Source organism: Cuculus canorus, chromosome 5 (assembly GCF_017976375.1).
Source record: "Cuculus canorus isolate bCucCan1 chromosome 5, bCucCan1.pri, whole genome shotgun sequence".
NCBI lineage: Eukaryota > Metazoa > Chordata > Aves > Cuculiformes > Cuculidae > Cuculus > Cuculus canorus.
The window spans coordinates 38304714-38317099 of NC_071405.1; the positions used below are offsets into that span (position 1 = coordinate 38304714).

The following is a 12386-nucleotide window of genomic DNA, read 5'->3' on the forward strand; positions in this document are numbered from 1 at the left end:
GTATCTCCCAGTCAGGCTGTGCTGAGGAAGCTGATGGGACAAAACCCTGAAGCGCCTGCTTGTTCAGCGACAATGCGGATTGCATTGCACAGGGGACCTGTAATGAGAATTTCACGTTCTTCTCTCGTTACTTAAATTTAGGCCATTAGTGAGCTAAAAGCTCTTCAGTTCCAGATGAGCGGGGCTTTTCTAAAGTAGAGCACTCACACTGCCAAAGGACAAGCTGGACGGCAGCTTCGTGCTTATTCAGCTAGCAGTGTTTCTAGTAAACACTCATAACCATAAATGTCTTTTCAGGTTGAGTTTGAGCCAATGACTAGACAACATGGGGAAACATGCTGCATCCTGTTTGTTCCACAACTAATTTGTAGTTTAGTAAGTATTTTGAAGTCCCCTCAGTTTGACAGTTTCTAAGAGCACCTCATTTAGAAACAGAAAATAAACGCTCACTCTGATAAATGGTCAAACACGCAACGGCACCTTGATGTGACAGAAGTGTTTGAACAATTGTTTGTTCAGATTAAAAAAAACAAACCCACAGCAGATTCCAAGAAAGCAATTTATTTCCACTTGTCCTTACAAGTTAAAGACAGTATGCTTTTCATTAAAAAAACAGTATCATGTACTATTTAGAAAATGATTACACCTTTCTTGTCAAAGGAAACACCCAATCATGACCTTCTGTCTACCTTTTAAGGAGAGGTGGGTTGGTTTCTTTCTTTCTTAGGAGTAATCCTCAGAATGTATTGGCAGAAAATGCATATAGGTGAGGATAAAGTTACCAGCAAACAGATAAATGTTCCTGGATAATTAGACATACGTTAACATTGAGGAACTCATCCACCAACTAGTGCTCCATCGGCTCCTCTGCCTTTTCTGCAGGTTCATCAGCAGGTGGAGCAGGCTTAAAGAGAGGAAAAAAATATATATTATAGGAGGACAGAAAACATCACTTAACAGATCAGCTTTATCCTGGATTGAGCATCACGAGTGGTAAATACAGCTCACATCAGCAAACAGCTTACAAAGCAGTGTTATCCAAATTAAGCATGAAGCAGGACAGAACTGGTAAACAGGAGACTAAGGATGCATCTTGGGATAGGCATGAGAAGCATATGTAGCCACTTCTGTCCCCAAAAGATGAAAACCAGTACTTGATCACAGATGAAAGATGACAACATTGGAAAGGCCTGTCACCAGTTCAGTATAAATTCATTTAATAAGCATCTTAGTCTGCAGCTAAAAGTGCACTGTTTTCATAGAGTAACTTCAAACTTAAAAATAACACCCTCACAGAAAAAATTTCTTCCAAATATTTAATCCAAATCTCCCCTGTTCAGGTTAAAACCATTACCTCTCATCACTGCACTCCCTAATTAAGTGCCCCCTTTAAGTACTAGAAGGCTTCTATAAGGTGTCGCTGGAGCCTTCTCTTCTCTAGGCTTAACAAGCCCAACTCTCACAGCCTGTCCTCATATGGGAGTTGCTCCAGCTCCCTGATCATATTGGAACTAAACATTGCCAACATAAATGTGATAGATCATGTATCACAAAAGACTTTTTCAACAAAGCCTATTGATTTATATCTAAACCACACACCTTTCTCTGTGGCCTCTCCTCAAGACCTTCTAGGAATGGTGCTACATCATCATCATCATAGATGGTGAACTCCATGTCTTTGCCAACAATTCCAATGGAAACATTCTGTCAAGCAAAGTTTTGAAAGAAGTGATAATCAGTTTTCTCCATTTAACTCTGTAGCTTCACAGCTCTTGCTTGCGAAGCAGATGACAGTTCCCTCCTGCAACAGACTCATTATAAGGAAATTTTAAGACATCCTCTTAAGTAGATGGTACTAGAAATGGAAAATGAGGAAGATTTATACCCTACAAAAGCTATCATGTTTCAAAATCTTGGAAGTAAAACCACTTTTCCAGGGTTTAAATTTCTTCCAATTTTTGTATTCTTTTTAATAACAAGAAGATTTCCAAAACCCACTTATTTTAATCTTATTTTGCATTTTCAATATTTTAACAGTTATAAAAAAACAAAGACAGCTAAAAATAAAGAAATTTAAGCATGGAAGTACACAGATCAGCTACAAGCAGAACACAAACTAATGGGTCTGCTTACTATTTTCTCATTCAAGATTTCCTCAATTCACTGTCAGAAGCTTCTGCAATTTTTTATGCTGGATACTCAATCAACTGTGCATTACCTTCCCCCACCTCCCAGGTGAATTACTGACTAGTCTTAGAATGCAAACCTGTGATTCTAGTTGCACGTAATGCATCTTCAACACTGATCAAAGTTTAAAATAGAATAAACCAACCAGAGAAACAATGTCTTATTTAAAGAAAATATAATTTCTGTTAAGAGAATTAAATCTGAGATAATTAAGACATTGAAGATAAACTGGTGACATGAAATGAAGATGATATTATCTACCACTATTCAGCTTCTAAATTTCAATGACAGCCATATTTTACATGAATTTTGTCACAGTAATTTCTAAGAGCTGCTGCAGTGAAATTTCTTCTTAAGAAAACCTAGTATTTACCTTGGTGGTCAGATCCTGTTCAGCAGGAAGAGTCTCTCTCAGGGCACGCAGTCCATGTTTAACTAGCTCATTTAGATTACCTTAAAACGAAAGACATTTACAAATTATATGGTATTATCTCTAGACACTTAATTTCCCCTTCTTCCCATTCCTAGCTGGCAACTAGAGAATCAGCACAGCTATTGACTTTCACAGCTCTTCTCCTCTCTGGTACAGGACAGTCGGTTATAAAAGTACACCTCGAGAAACCAGCCCTTCCATATGTTTGAGGTTGAATGCATGTAGTTTGGGCACCTGCCTTGCCTCCAATGCAGTGATAACCAAGTTTTCTTTTCCACAAGCGGCTATTCAGTAGCCTCATCATTTCATTTAAAAATAAATTCACCGTTTTAAATGCACCACCTAATTATTTGCCCTGGCACAGTATCCCTGCCCTGATACAGGAATAATTGTACTTTCCCTAGGTTAAACAGGGAAGAAAGCTTTTACTGTCTCTGCTATTCTGAGCACAACTTATTTCATTAGATGAAATAAGCATGCACATGTAAGACGTGAAGATTCATAAGATTCATCTACAAATTTGTCACATGAGGATTTACCCTTATGTCAAACTTGGCCTCCAAAATTTATCTTACTGAATGCAAAAAAACGTAGCAGTAGCAGAAAATACAACTGCACAGTTAATGGATACTATTAGATAGACAAGGTTTCATTACTTACAGTCAGTAAATTCAGTCATGTGCCTCTCCAAATAAGTTCGCGCTGATTGTGAACGAGCACCAATGGACATTGCTTTGCAGTCAAAATAGTTTGCGGACGGGCAAGTCTGGAAGATGTGAGGACCCATATCCTACAAAGATAGGTAAAATCCCCACAGAACATAAAACAAACAGAAATTCAGACCAAGTCTGCTGCTGGAACACATGGTATGTTCTAATAGACTTCTGCTTCGTAATAGATTGCACAGCTTATATGTATGCACATAAATATATTGCTTATTGTATCACTGTTCTCATACAATTCTTTAAAAGCTGTAAAAAAAAAAAAAGGGCAAAAAAAACCCCAAAAACCCCCCAAAAAGCTTTCTTTGTTCATTAAAACACAGGTTTTATGTAGGCAGGATAGGTAGCACCAAAAATGCTTTTATTTCTGTTCCATAAACTGTACCGCGTTTCCTGCTTCCTGGTTTGCAGTAGATATTTTACATCCATTCTGTCTTAGCTGCATAAAAGGAAAAACCTGATGTGGGCTTAACTGTACTATGCAAGACTTCAGACAAGAAGACAATCTCCTTCAACCTTCCTCATGCCAAAAATCTTCAGGGCAGAGATTTTACCTGTGTATTAGGCAAACTGTTGTTTTTAAACAAGAGGCACCAATAGTTATTTCTACATGTTTTTCATAAAAGGTATTTAAAATAATTGTTTGTAAAGCTCTATTATCAATAATAAAACAATGACTGCCCCCATGGAATCAATTTTTTGATCCCTTAAAACACAAACAACTGATTTTTGCAGTATCTCATTTTAACCTTCAAATAATTAGGTTTGCAGTTCTGAAAATACACACCTTCTAAGCACAAGCAGGATTAACTATTAATCAGCATTTTTTTTAATTATGTTTTACGGTAATATACAGAAAATTATTTCCTTATTCGTAACATTTTGATGAGCCCACCTCTCCCTTCTACCTTCACCTCTGAACATCTATTTGCTGTAAAAAAACGCATTAAGTACATTTTCTTTTAGATCAGCAGTAACTAGCACAACTTACTTACATCATAACCTGCAATGAGCAGTCCTACGCCATATGGTCTTCTGCCATAACGCTGTGTTGGTATCTGGGTTTCTTAAGTAAGCTAAGGAAACAATCTCAAAACAACACATTAATGACCCCAAAAGTATTCCTAACCCAGAGGCGCACCAACATCATTATAGTGTCTTTGCAAACCATTTTGCAGGACTGAGGACTAAGTTCACAAAAAATAGATCTCATGACTTACTTGGAATAGCAACTTCCTTTTCTCCAGAAGAAAGTTTACCAATTAGCTTTTCTGAAATAACAGAGTGGTGCATTCAACCAAGTCATACAAACAGTTCATCTAATGCTGCACAGTCTCATTTGATTTCTTATCCCTTTGAACTTTGTCTAGGCACCTGGTAGCAGAACACAAGGCCTGTGTTCCACAGAGACAGAAGTTGCCACAGAAAAAAAAAAATCTGAGTGAGCAGCTGCAGGTTTGACCAGCGCAGCCATCTCTCCTCACCTACCTCCAAAGACATGGGGCTGTACAACAGTAAAAGAGTGCTGCATTAAACGTTCTATAGCCCTTCATTGCTTCTTTACCAGCTCAATGTGATATTTTCTGAAAGAATACACAAGCAATGTGAATAATTAACTTCAAATTAACTTTTTCAGCGTAGTGTGACTTTTAAGCTGTGACATGAATATAATTTCAGGAATCAGTGAAAAGCTATAAAAGCTTTACAAGTGTAAAGAAAAAAGGATACTGCTTCCAATTAGTGACACTAGGCGAGAAACTGGAAGAGGTCTATCAAACACAAATCTAGAATCCAGACATTCCTGACGCATGAAATTGCTAGGAGGAAAAAAGACAAAGAAAAAAAAAAGTCAAACAAATGCATAGATGAATGCCACAATGAATTTTTGTCTCAGTGCTTGCCTCAGTTAAGGTAACATTTTTGTTTCAGCTCTGCTTGCTGAGAAAAAGAGTTAAAGGCATTACCTAGTTTCATTTAAACATGACCTATAATTGTTATTTAGAAAGCTGACCGCAGGTTTGAAAAAGTATTATGGTGCTTCAGCCATACAAATGCAAAGAAGGTAGAAATTCACACAGGCAACAGACAAAACATCTGGAAAAATGCCACAGTTACATGGTAACACTTCTTTGTAACATCACATAAATTAAAATTTATTTTAGAACTTCTTCCCATGCCTTTTTTCTCCTTTCCTATCAAACTGACGATTGCTGCTCATTCCATGTACATTCACCTCATCTGATGAAAACTGTGGCCAGCAGGCAAAACACAAGTCCCTCTGAAGCTGACACATACAGCAGTATATGTTTTTAATAGCTTTCTTAAATGTGTGTACACAGAAGCAGCTGCTAGAGGGAAGTAAATGAAGCACTTTCTCAGACTTCTTGGAAACCTCATCATGCTGAGGAAATCAGACAGGACTGTCTTACTAGTAACAAAACCAAAGAGCAAAATTTTGGGCCAAACAAATGATATTTCTGCCAACTAGTTAAAAAATCTGCCAGAATTTCATGCTGAGGTTTTTGGCACGTACAACAGAGCAGTAACTCAAGACTAATCCTTAGCCAACCATAAAATTTCATTTGCAATAGTTTACAAATGAACTTTCACTCATTGTTGCAGAACCGTGTATGTCAACAACTAAGATACTCACCACAAGAGTCTTGCATCAGCAGTAAGTCCAGCAATTGAAATACCAATATGGTTGTCAACGTACAAGATTTTTTTCTGATGAGCTGCCAGCTCAGACTGTGCTCTCTGTGCATAAAAAGAGAAAGCTATGTGGCAGACTGAACAGTTTGCCAAGCACTGTGGAGAAATCTGCTAACATTTATAGCAAGAACTGAATATGATCATGAAATAATAATAAAGAAAAACATAAACTTGCAAGGAAAGATGAGAAAAAAGTAATTCCACCTCAGGAGAAGACTGTCGGAATGAAAGAAGAGGTACTCAAGCTTCTGGAAAATAGATAAATAGCCTTACTAATTAATAACTAATTAAGAAAAAAAAAGACGAACATCTTTTAAAAAAAATGCTTTCAACTCCTTCCTGATTTTGTGAAAATCTGTTTTGCATAGGTACTGAAAATGTTTACAGTTCTACACTGGTACTCAAATAAAGAAACTGGGATTGCATTTACATTACACATAAAAGTTCAGACTGCACAAAAATAATTCATCAAATCAAAACTTTTCAACTAACATTACTGCCCCAAGTACAGAGTTTTGAAGTCACCTTTAGAGCAACCAGAACAGCATGCGTTTTCGACTTCAGTCCCACAGTCGCTGAGCCTTGTTTCACAGCTTCCATGGCATATTCTATTTGATGAATTCGTCCCTACAGAATAAAATCAAAAGTAATCACTTTACAGTTAATCCTCTATATCAATTTTCAATAGGATTTGATTTCCAGACCTTTGATTTCCCCACACCAGTCAGTACACTGACTGTCAACACAGCTTAAACCTGCAAGCAACAGACCTCCTTAGCTATCTTTCATGAACACCTCACCATTAACCCATATAAATCTGGTCATCTCTGAGACACTCACTACTGCATACAAAGAAACAGGGAACCAAAAAGAAAAGGTGAATAATCCTGACTTTATAAGAATCACAAGAATTTTGTTATTGTCTTCAGTGGAATCAGTATCTGACCTAATGTGATTCAAAGATAAAACTTCCAGCTGAAGTTAGACACTTCACTTTTAATCGAGTTTCCTGAAGAAATGAGTCTTATGCAATTGTTGTGTCTCACCATCCATTGCCTAGTAACTTCTGAAAAAGTTGTTGGTCAACTGCAGTGCAGTCTGAAAGAGGAGTAGAGGTCTCAAAGACATTGCAAGAATCACACTACTATATCACAAATTCCTGCTCAAGAGCAGTATGGAATCACTGACTTGTCCAACTTTTTTTATTAACTTTCCTCAATGACTTGCAAGGCTGTAAAAGTGTTAAAGTCCTTCTACCCTTTAATCGCATATTTCTTTACAGTATTTAAAAACATCACCCAATAAAATATGAATATTCTTTGTTCCTGTATTAACAATGCCAAGAATTATTATGGTATCACATCACTGCCTCACCTACAGGAACGTAGGCAGGAGTAATTGCAGCACAGCAGCAAATTTAAATGTCTTTCATAAAAAGAGACATTAGTGTTATTTGCATTTTCAAGGCAACTTATGAATAAAATAGCAATCGGTGTTGTTGATGACTTCATAATACCAAAATTCTAGAGAACGTTATAGTTTTAAAAGTAATTTTTAAAATAAGAGATTAAAAAAAAAATCAAATTAAACCTCATGACACAGAAACTGCCAGAGAGATACAGTTATTGGGAAGGATGAAAACAGTTCAAAGCCATCTACAGCTATCATTGTATTGACTAAAGAACGTTCAAATATTCAAGGTTGTTGTCTTCCTATAGGAAGGAAAATACAAAATATAATCTGTTACAACATACGTTGAAAATGTTTCTTTTAAACTATATGATGATTTTCATTAGTAATACAAATCCACAAACTAATGACATATTAACTTTACACCACTACAATTTGCATTTAAAACAAATCTTAAGGTTTAGAAACTAATCAATTTAAGACTCTGATTTTCCCTAAATATGCTATCTTAAAATGCCCACACCAAGAGAAGAGGCAATATTAAACATCTGAACCAAGACTTGCTTTTAAAACTCTAGAATGTTTATTTTGAGGTCAACACAACCTGTCTAAGTTTTTGAGAACACACATTGTGTGTTCTAAAAAAATACACAACGTGAAACTAACTCAATGGTAATGAAATTTCAAATTTGAGTGCAAATCTCTATATAAATTTAAGTATAGAGATAGTGTGAAGGCTCCCTAATATTCCACAACACAGGAAACTAGGGACACACAGCTGCATACACTTCAGAATTGAAGCACAGTGTAAACCACATCACAAAATGATACGGCATTTAACCACTTCATGTTCTCACTCTCAATATTATAAGCACTATATGTGGAATTTATTCAACAAGGATGTTTGTGACTATTTTAATTTAGAAAACTAAGATCTGTGAATTCATACCACAAAGATCAGTTTCTCAGATCCCATGCTTTGGACTACCTTATGGGTACAGTCCTTCAAACAGGGGTTTACAAGGCAGCAAAAACTGTGTGTACAAGAAGAGAAATGGGTGCTGTTATGCTTGAAGAAGTCAGCATATTCTCACTTAAGCACCAAACACTAACTTTTAATAATTTTATTTTGTTCTGAACAATTTGAATACAGTAATGCTCTAAAAAACCCAAAATATAAGAAAGTTCTTCACAAATGTAAAGTATCCTTCCCAATATTGGCCAGTAAATAAAACAGGCCTTGCAATCTTCACATTGTGGAGATGGAAGTTCAATTTCATGTCTTTTCACACCTTAATCAACAGCTTTTTATTATAGGTCAGTAAATCAATGACAGAATCATAGAATGGGTTGGGTTGGAAGGGACCTTACAGATCACCCAGTTCAAACCCCCCACCGTGGGCAGGAACACCTCCCACCAGATCAGGCTGCCCAAGTCCCCATGTAACCTGGCCTTGAGCACCTCCAGGGATGGATGGGGCAGCCACAACTTCCCCAGGCAACCTGTTCCAGTGCCTCACTACCCTCATTGTGAAGAAATTCCTCCTTATGTGTAGTCTAAATCTGTCCCTCTCCAGTTTATACCCATTGCCCCTAGTCCTGTCACTACAGGCCTTTGTAAACAGCCCCTCTCCAGCTTTCCTGTAGCTGGAAACTTGCTGTAACTGGAAAGTTGCTGCAAGATCTCCTTGGAGCCTTTTCTTCTCTAGGCTGAACAAGCCCAACTCTCTCAGCCTGTCCTCATATGGGAGGTGCTCCAGCCCTCTGATCATCCTTGTTGCCCTCCTCTGGACTCGTTCCAATAGCTCCATCTCCTTCGTACGTTGAGGATTCCAGAACTGGACACAATACTCCAGATGAGGTCTCACGAGAGAGAGACAGGGGTGCAGAACCACCTCCCTTGACCTGCTAGCCACGCTTCTTTCCATGCAACCCAGGATACAGTGGCTGCAAGCACACACTGCTGGCTCATGTCAAGCTTCTCATCAATCAGCACCCTCAACTCCTTCTCCGCAGTGCAGCTCTCAATCACATATAGAAACCACCCTCTGTAGAAACTGGGGATTGCCCCAGCCCAGGTACAGGACCTTGCACTTGGCCTCGTTGAAGCCCATGAGGCTTGCACAGGCCTGCTTCTCCAGCCTGTCCAGGTCCCTCTGAATGACATAACCGCACCTGTTTTGTACCTCACATGTACATTCAGAAAACAAAAGCCTGAAGGACAGTGAGGTGACAGGGCCCAGCTAAGCACACTGAGGTCATACACCAGTAGCTCAGAGCAGTGCTAACGGCTTTCTAGAAACCCACAGAAGGGAGCAACTGTAGGAAACTTTAGGCAGCTGGATACGATTTACCGTGTTTCAATACCACCGCTGCAGAAATGAAGGGAAAGCAAAAAAGCAAGCAAGGAGCCTCTTAATAAGCTTAAAGAGATTTTACCTGTGGACTCCAAACTGTGACATCGTTGTCGTACTGATTGCGAAACTGGAACAAACAGAGCACATTCTATTAGCACAATGAGCAAGCAGACAGGCAGAAAGAGCTTCGTTCGCTTTCCCCACAACCCTCTCACGCCCCGCGGTCGTTCCCAGGCCCGAGGCAGGGGCCGGTTTGCGGTCAAACCCCTCCTCCCACCAGCGCGGGCGGCTCGGAGGGGCCGGAGAGAGCACTCGGGGCGCCGCAGGCCCCGCGGCGCGGCCCGGCCCCGCGCGGCCCGGGAACTGCTTACTCACGGCCCCGCTCCGTCCCTGCCGCCTCCCCGTCCCCCCACCCCGCTCGCTGCGCGGCCCGCGTGGGGGCTGCGGGGCTGCCCGGCCCCACGGCGGCCTGGCCGCCTCTCACCATCCTCCTTCCCCCACGGCGGCGCGGGCTCCGGGGCAGCGAGACGGGGCCACTCCGGCAGCGATCGCTCTAGGCTGGCGGCGCCAGGCAGCGGCAGCCGCACACCGAGTCACCGATCGGCAGTGCGGGACCCGCCCTGGGCGAACACGTGGAGCCGCGGGGCGGGCGAAGGAGGGGCGGGCGCTGAGCCGCTCCTCCCCAGGGGAGAGCGAACGGGCTGTGGGCGGTGGGGTGCATCGCCGAGCGCGGTTACAAAGCCGCAGCGCGGCTGCCGCTAGCGTTGTCACAGTGGAAGGGCGGGATGCCATCCAGAGGGACCTGCAACAGGCTGGAGAAGAGGACCTGTCAGAACCTCATGAGGTTCAGCAAAGCCAAGTGCAAGGTCCTACACATGGGTCGGGGCAGTCCCGGGTTTCAGAACAGGACAGGGGATGTGATTGAGAGCCGCCCTGCGGAGAAGGACTCGGGGGCGCTGATTGATGAGAAGCTCGACATGAGCCGGCAGTGTGCGCTCGCAGCCCAGAAGGGCAACCAGGGGTTGGAAGTAGATGATATTTAAGGTCGCTTCCAAGCCAAACCATTCTGTGATTCTATGATTAAGAGTGGCTGTTGTATTCCCCCGGACAAACTGCCCCTTTTGGTTTTTCACCCGACTCTGCGGAAGCCAGTGCCCTTGGGACCTGCAGGGAGACTCCGCCGCCGCTCTGGGAACAACTCTGTTCCAGCCACGGCAGCGGCGGGCAGGGACTGGCAGCTCCCAGCCCTCTCCCAGGACATCCCGCGCGGTCAGCGGGGCCGTCGGCAGCTGTGCCGCGATCACTTCTCTCGGAGCGCGGTGCACTACAGGATTCGCCCAGCAGCTCCCGAGCACCAGCGCACGATTCAGAGAACCATAGAATCATAGAACGCCTCGGGTTCGAAGGGACATTACAGATCACCCAGTTCCAACCCCCCTGCCACGGGCAGGGACACCTCCCACTAGGTAAGGCTGCCCGAGGCCACATCCAACCTGGCCTTGAACACCCCCAGGGATGAGGCAGCCACCACTTCCCTGGGCAACCTGTGCCAGTGTCTCACCACCCTCATCGTGAAGGAATTCTTTGTTATGTCTAGTCTAAATCTGCCCCTCTCCAGCTTATACACGTTCCCCCTCATCCTATCCCCACAAGCCTTTATGACTAGCCCCTCTCCAGCTTTCTTGTAGCCCCTTCAGGTACTGGAAATTTGCTGCAAGATCTCCTTGGAGCCTTCTCTTCTCCAGGCTGAACAAGCCCAACTCTCTCAGCCTGTCCTGATAGGGAAGGTGCTCCAGCCCTCTGAGCATCCTTGTTGCCCTCCTCTAGACCCTTTCCAACAGTTCCATCTCCTTCTTATGTTGAGGATTCCAGAACTGGACACAATACTCCAGATGAGGTCTCACGAGGGAGGAACGAGGGCAGAATCACCTCCCTCGACCTGCAGGCCATGCTTCTTTTGATGCAGCCCAGGATATGGTTGGCCTTCTGGGCTGCGAGCACAAATTGCCGTCTCGTGTCGAGCTTCTCATCAATCAGCACCCCCCAGTCATTCTCTGCAGGGCTGCTCTCAATTTAATCAGAGGGAGCAGGCTGAAAACCCTCCAGTATTTCTGTCTGGGGGGGGAAAAAAGGGTACAGGAATTCTCTGAAATTGTGTAAAGCTAAACAAGAAGCACTATTGTGAATTATATTAGAAAAATATTACTATGTCTTTCTTAATTGCAGCTAAGATGTGATTAAATTTCTAAATGTGCCTTTTTGCTTTCAAAGATAAAAATACAGATGCTTAACAAGAATTAATTGGCACTGGAGCTCTTTTTCTGGAAAATGTAAAATATTTTTACAATATATAGCTGCAACAGAAAATTGAATTAAAGATTACTTTGAGAACTTCTCTATAGGATTGCATGACTCGAGCATTAAGACAAAAGTGAACCTATTCATGTGTTTTATTTTTTTCAAACAAGAATCCAGCTGCTGAAGTCACAGTCAGAGCCAAACTAGTGTTCTATCACCTTTGGATCACTGCCGTAATGATGACACATTTCTCTTGCCACTGGATAT

The 12386-nt window shown here is 41.8% G+C and overlaps 1 protein-coding gene across 1 annotated transcript; it reads right to left on the reverse strand.

The window, feature by feature from the left end:
• Window positions 1-574: 574 nt before the first annotated feature.
• On the reverse strand, window positions 575-10446 carry PSMA1 (proteasome 20S subunit alpha 1). The gene is made up of 10 exons (XM_054068681.1): window positions 10306-10446; window positions 9904-9948; window positions 6580-6681; window positions 5996-6099; window positions 5071-5159; window positions 4338-4408; window positions 3281-3410; window positions 2561-2640; window positions 1600-1704; window positions 575-904 (listed from the first exon to the last, which is right to left on the reverse strand). Exons 1-10 carry the CDS (start codon window positions 10306-10308, stop codon window positions 848-850), a joined length of 786 nt encoding a protein of 261 aa, XP_053924656.1. The 5' UTR covers window positions 10309-10446; the 3' UTR covers window positions 575-847.
• Window positions 10447-12386: the final 1940 nt, after the last annotated feature.